This window comes from Candoia aspera, chromosome 2 (genome assembly GCF_035149785.1).
Source record: "Candoia aspera isolate rCanAsp1 chromosome 2, rCanAsp1.hap2, whole genome shotgun sequence".
In the NCBI taxonomy this organism is placed as follows: Eukaryota; Metazoa; Chordata; class Lepidosauria; order Squamata; family Boidae; genus Candoia; species Candoia aspera.
This window is the reverse complement of record NC_086154.1, coordinates 155,329,456-155,336,011: the sequence shown is the minus strand read 5'-3', so window position 1 is coordinate 155,336,011 and position 6,556 is coordinate 155,329,456. Positions and strand designations below refer to the sequence as shown.

Below are 6,556 nucleotides of genomic sequence, written 5' to 3'. Positions count from 1 at the left end.
ATAAAGGTAAACTGCTGTTCGATCTTTGGCCAATCGTGTCGTGTGGCGGCATGGGTTGGAAAGGAAAGCATTTCCGCCACTCTTATGATGGTTACGGAGGGAAGGTGAAGTCAAAGACGGCGACTGGGAGGAAAGGCGGAAAGGCCGTTTAAAGTCCCCACCCCCTCCGCGCGCTTCGGAGCGGATATTTCATAACTTACTTCCGGTTTCGAAGAGTGGGTCTTGGAACCTTTCTGCACGAGAATTTCGGCGGGAGGTGGGTAAGGCGGGCGGCTGGGGGTGGCGCATTCGCGGGTAGGGGCGCGCCTGTCGGAGGTTGCTCTTTGGGCCCGATTTCGCAGCGGGTAGGGAAACGGCAGGGCTGGGCTGCGGTTGCACCTGCATTTGGCTCTCGGTGTACTAGTCGGTCGCCACGTAGGAGAGCCCGCTGGGCTAGAAGGCATGGCATGGCACGCACCGCATCTCGTTCACACGGTGTAAGCTGACCCAGCCCTCCTTAACCTGCTGCTTTTCAGATACCCTGCACTGTAGCCTTCATCCTCCACAGACGATATGAACGGAGTTCTAGTCCAGCACGTCTAAGAGGGCTCTAGACTGGGAATGACTGGGATAATTAGCCATTGTTGCCATTAATGTACTCTCCTCGTCTGAGTGCGAATTAGGGTGAAAGTCTTTTTTTCTGCAAAAAATATTCTGGCTTTGTATTATTAATCGTTTGCTCTTAAACTTTAGAAAATTATCTAAAGTGCATTTGACTAATGCAGAACAGCACTTAATTGTTGACTCCTTGTCCTTTATGTGCAAAGAGCCAAATTACTACTACAGACCAATGAACACTTAATCTTAGCTCTTAACAGAAAAGCTTCTGTAGAATTCACCCCTTTTGTCAGAACAACTAACATGAATGAGAGGCAGTGGTTGTACGTTTTTTGCTTTATGTGCCTATCAGTGTATTCTGCATTATAAATACTGTGAAGCTTATCTCAGAAAGCTGATTAAAAAACAGTACAATTGAGATTTTGGTTTTCCATATTTATGAAGGCTGGTTTAAATTGAAATTCAAAATGCTGAGCTACAGTTTGTCTAGAAAAGTTACTATTTCAAAATTACCTCTATCTGGGCTTCAGTGCAGTGTCTCCAGGAATTAGGAAGCTTCCTTAGAGCAGCCTTTCCCAACCTTTTGACCCAGGAGGAACCCTTGAAATATTTTTCAGGCCTTGGGGAACCCCTGCATATTCATGCTCAAATATAGGCCAGAAGTTATAAAATTATTATATTTGCTTCACGTGTAGGCCTGTATATATGCATTAACAGTGTTCTTAAACCAAAAATAAAGAAGGAAATGTACTTCTTTAATGTGAAATTGCCTGAATTTGAAATAATTTTTTAAATAAATCGTGATCTCCCAGAGAACCCCTAGTGACCTCTTGCAGAACTCTAGGGTTCCATGATTGAAAAACCCTGCCTTAGAATTTTTCAAGTCACTGTACAGTAGTTGAACTGTATTAATTAGGAAGGTGGGAAGAGAATTAAGATTTGACAGAAAAGTATGCATTCCCATTTACTAGCTTAATCCCCAAATTGAGGTTTTCTGCTTCAAAATAGCAGCTGGTGATGTCAAGCAAGTAAAATCTTTGCTGTGTTAAGCCTGGTCATTGTAGCTGGACTTTAAACTCAGAACATGGGAGGTGCATGTTTCTGATTTGCACCAGTTGCTGCATTTGTGTGATAGTCTGGAAACAGCAAAGTCTTGAGGGAATTTGACTCTTGCCAGTTTCATGGAGTTATCCATGCAGTTTTCTTGACAACATTAAGGAAGTGGTTTGCCATTCCTTCTTCCATTTTTTTAAAAAAATTCTAATTTAGCCTATAGCCCTGGGGTGTCTGGTGGTCTCTCACTGAAATATCAGCTACACAGATCTGACCTTGCTGAGCTTTGCAAGCTAAGCCAAGGTGGTCTTGGTCCCTACCACCATGCTGGGCTGGAAATAGTAGGCAGTAGTGGAATTCCAGAAACCAATACAATGCTACAGTATGTTGTGTTAGGAGAAAGGCTGTCCCCTATAATAGCATTTTCAAGCAAAATATTGCACAGTAAAGTTGGGAAGGGGAGCAATTAACATTTGCAGCCAGTTTGTAGAGCCTGACTATAGTGCTATTTGACTATAGTGGATTTTTTTAAAAAGGGATGAGCTGAAATCCCTCTTTCAAGGGAAAGGAAAAATTCCCCTGGATCCTTTGTCAACTCTTGGAACTTGAGGAATATGTGAAGCAAAGCCCAGTCCTCAGGCACCAGACCTTATATTTGCCATGGTGGTGATACCTAGTCACTTTTATTCTGGCTATAACAACTTTATCATCTTGTTTTAAGTTTGCCACTGGAAAAAGCCATTAAGATGCTTAGTGTCATGATGCTGGGCCATGTTGTAAGTACCTCAGTATATTGTGTCCAGACAAAGGTTCCCTTTGTTAGCATCCTTATGGCAGCTGTAATGAGTAGTTTGGCATTTGGGGGAGCAGAGGAGCTACCTTAATTGGTTCATGTGTATTCCTGTTCAGTTTTGGGTCCTGATGCTCCTTAATGGCCCTCACATTTGTGATGAGATATTTTATTACCGTAAGTGGGAGGGAGACACACTGGGATAATTTTAATGTGTTTAGAAACAGTGATAGCAAAACAAGGACAGTCTTGGTCAAGAATGCAATGTACCAGCTTTGTTAGAAATGGTAAAGAAATTTTTGGACTTGCATTTTAGGCACTCAAGAGATCAACTTCATAGAATTTTTCGACCTCAGAGAAAAATTATGAATCGTGTGAGGATCCTACCTGAAACTTGACTAACTTAAAAGGGAAGGCTGATCTTAAGTGTACTGTAAGGAGTTGAATTCAAATTAAGTTCTTAATATTTAAAATGAAATTGGATAAGAGGGGAGGAATATTCCACATCCTCCTCCTCCATCTGTTCATCTTCCTCCTCCATCTGTTCATGGTAACAGGAAAGTTTATTTTATTTATTTATTAAATTAATATGGCTGCCCATCTCAACAATGACTCTGGGTGGCAAACAGAATTAAAATAAAATAAAAACTATTACAGACATTACAGAAATTAAAATACAAAACAGCTGTGAAACATCAAACCTGAATCACTAGTACAACTCAGTGGGAGTTTCTGGAGTAACAAGTCCTTTGTTTGCATTTTGTTCGAAGAGTTGCTGGTTTTGAGCCTCCATTATGCTGCTTCTGTATCTTGGGCTGCTCTCACTTTCTGGCCTGGCTTATCCTGTGGAGGTGAAGCGTCCGCGAGGTGTCTCCCTAACAAGTGAGTTTTAACGCAGATAATAGCAGGTTAAGTGGCAGCTTAGAATTCCTATTACAACATATTGCTCAGTCAGACAATTTTGTTATTTCTAGAAATCGGGTTGGGAACAAGTTGTGTGTATTTTTTTGCACTATAAATCAGAGGATTGCATCCATGTTGTGTTAACAAACCCCCATAATTTTCTGATTTTTTTTTTCCTGGATTTAAAATGGAGGCATGAGGGAAAAAGCTGATCAGGTTAGAATCTGGAGAGAGATTTAAAGCAAATGAGTTAGTTAAAAGAAAAAAAACAATTTAGTGTTTGAAGTTAGTTTGTTCAGAAATGCAACTGCCTCTTGCTCTCCACACTGTTTTGTTTTGAATGCTAATGATAAGTTACAGAACTGGAGTGATTGTTAATTGCATCCTGTTCACCATCTTTTTTTGTCATTCAGAATATGAGTTATATAGACATAAGACATGGAATGACTTAACTAGGCATGGAGTATTAAACGCTGAACTTGAATACTTTTCTGAATTGGCGCATCTTTGTTCAATATTTTTTCTTGCTTGAATCCAAGTGTGTCTTTCTATTATTTTTAGACCATCACTTCTATGATGAATCAAAACCATTCACTTGCCTTGATGGCTCTGCAACAATATCCTTTGATAGAGTCAATGATGATTACTGTGACTGCAAAGATGGCTCAGATGAGCCAGGTAAGTGAGGCATACTTAAATTTGCCCTGGTTGCACATATTGCCTCCCTCTCGCTCAGCTCCAGATCTTGCTGCTTGTAATTACTGCTGTAAGAATGTTTGTTAGTTTTGTGTTTCACAGGAATGCGCATCAACCAGCATTTATCTCACTTTTAGCAAAGGATAATAACTCATCTTCCAGTGCTCCCATCCCCATTAATTCTTTTTGATTGCTTAGCAATTAAACACTAACCTTTGGAGATTTTCTTAAAATTTGGTGTCCAGATATGAAACCATATTTATGATATAGATAGTAAGTGGATTCTCACTGCAAAATATTGCATGACATAGATGGACAGCCTTTAGCCAAGATAAAAATAATTACATTTAAAATTTAAAATGAAGTATAATATTGCACATATCAGTTAATGGAAACTGAATACATCGCTGTGACTAGCCTTATTATTTTAAATCTCCAGAACTTCTTAAAAATCTGCTTCAATTTCTGCAAGAGTTTGTTTCCTTACCTTTTTTGCTGCTGTAACTTTTAAAAATGCCTTATGAATAACAAGTACATTGTGATGGTTTGGAGAAAACATAAATTAAGCCACATATGCAAACTCTGTACTACACAGAGCATCCATGTAAATGGTATCAGCTGGCTTGTTGCAGATGGCTGTTGGCATCCCGTACATGGAAGGAAGGAGGCCCTTATCTTTCTTCTCTTCTCCAGAGGCCCCTTCCTCCCCTTTTGTTCAACGTGCTCACAACTGTCTTCTCTTTCTGCCCAGGAACTGCTGCATGTCCCAATGGCCGCTTCCATTGCTCCAATGCGGGATACCGTCCTACGTACATCCCCTCTTCCCGCATCAATGATGGGATCTGCGGTAAACATTGCTACCTTGTTGTAAAGGGATCCTTTGGCTCTGAACAGTGGAACTCAAGTGACAGATGCTAACAGTTCTCCTTCTTGCCCCCTTAGATTGCTGTGATGCAACAGATGAGTACAACAGTGGCACGGTGTGTGAAAACACCTGCAAGTAAGACTTTACTTGTTTTACAAGAAGCCCCTTCTTTGTTCAGAGGACTGATTCAGAAGCAGCCTCATGGGCTAGCTCTCAAATGTTGTACAACTTAAGGGAGAGGGATGTATCTAGAACAGGGGTTCTTAAATGGGGGGTAATTACCCCCAAGTGGTTAATTTGGGCATATCCTGGGGGTAATGGAGCAATTTGTAATTGATTGCTTGTGAGTTGAGGATCTGGTTTGGGACTGCTGCCACCAAGACACTTGTGTAAAATAACAGAGTCTACGGGGTTTTTGTGAGGTTAATGACATCATTCAAGACCAGGAAAGGGAGTACCTGGGTCAAACAGTTTAAGAACCAGTGATCTAGAACTTTGAGACCTTACCATGGATACTTACAAAATAATTGCTGTGGGGGTTTGTCTGTTCACAATATGGCTGCTCATGGTGGTTATGACAGGAAATGCCGTCTACCAGCAGGTGAACAGGTAAGGTTGTTTTTCTCCCTCAGGATGCTATCTACCACCCCCAATTTTCTTTTATATATTGGTGGAGCAGATGGGCACGCTTCCAAGTAGAACTGGGCTGAAACCATCCACCATGCTTACTGTTTAAGGATTTCTGTAGACCCTTTTTTGGAAATCAATTCCAGAACCTGGTGCTTTGCAGCATGCCAACTTTATAACTACTATTTTCTTAGCTTATTTACCACTTTATGATATTCAGGATTATGTGCCATACTTATGAATCAGAAGAGTAATAATAGCCTTCAAGTTATTAGACACTGTCCTGCATCCATATCATTCTGTGCACTTGTGTAAATATGGGATTTTTCTAGGATAGGATTTCTTTCCAGGCATTGGTAGGTACCATGACTGAACAATACCTTGTCCTAAACTTTGGCATTCTGTACCCTTGTCCCTCTGCAGAGAGATGGGCCGAAAGGAGAGGGAGGCATTGAAGCAGATGGCCGAGGTGGCCAGAGAAGGCTTTGAAATCAAGAAGGCCCTGATGGAAGACGCAAGTAAGAGAAAGGAAGAAAAACAGGTGAGAGGCAGCCTGTGGAGAAAATACTTATTGCTAGCTGGGCTGTAAGATGGGATGTTTTAATTCTTGATAAAGCACTTTTGGGACACTGAGAGGAGCCAGGTTATGGCTCTTCTTAGGCTGGGATTTGATATTCTCCTAAGAGAAGTCTGAACTTCGTGGTTGTATAAGTGTTGGCAGATTGCTGGGAAAGCCTTTGGCCCAGGAGAGATCAGAAAAGTCACACACCAGGCATTTCTATACAAATAATTTATTTACAGAAAGCAAAACATATTTAAAAGTCTTCTGCATTCTTGCAGGCAGCTCAGAGCAGCTATATGCCTACACAGAAAGGAAACAGAAACTAAAACAAGTCCAGGCAAGTTTCTCCCCCCAGGTGCAAAAATCAACATCTGAAAAGGGGACAGTTGAATTCAACCTCTTCACCCAGCCAAAATGATTAGTTACCATAGTAACTTTAATCTGTAGTAGAAAACATTAACAC

General features: G+C 41.0%; 1 protein-coding gene across 1 annotated transcript in view; it reads left to right on the top strand.

The window, feature by feature from the left end:
• The first annotated feature begins 3,188 nt into the window (after positions 1-3,188).
• The window catches only part of PRKCSH (PRKCSH beta subunit of glucosidase II), a 43,863-nt gene continuing 40,495 nt past the window's right edge, over positions 3,189-6,556 (top strand). The window contains exons 1-5 of the mRNA XM_063294426.1: positions 3,189-3,322; positions 3,905-4,021; positions 4,791-4,886; positions 4,982-5,039; positions 5,955-6,072. Of these exons, the coding sequence (XP_063150496.1) occupies positions 3,235-3,322; positions 3,905-4,021; positions 4,791-4,886; positions 4,982-5,039; positions 5,955-6,072 (477 nt within the window). The 5' untranslated portion in view covers positions 3,189-3,234. The remainder of the gene's footprint in view (positions 3,323-3,904; positions 4,022-4,790; positions 4,887-4,981; positions 5,040-5,954; positions 6,073-6,556) is intronic.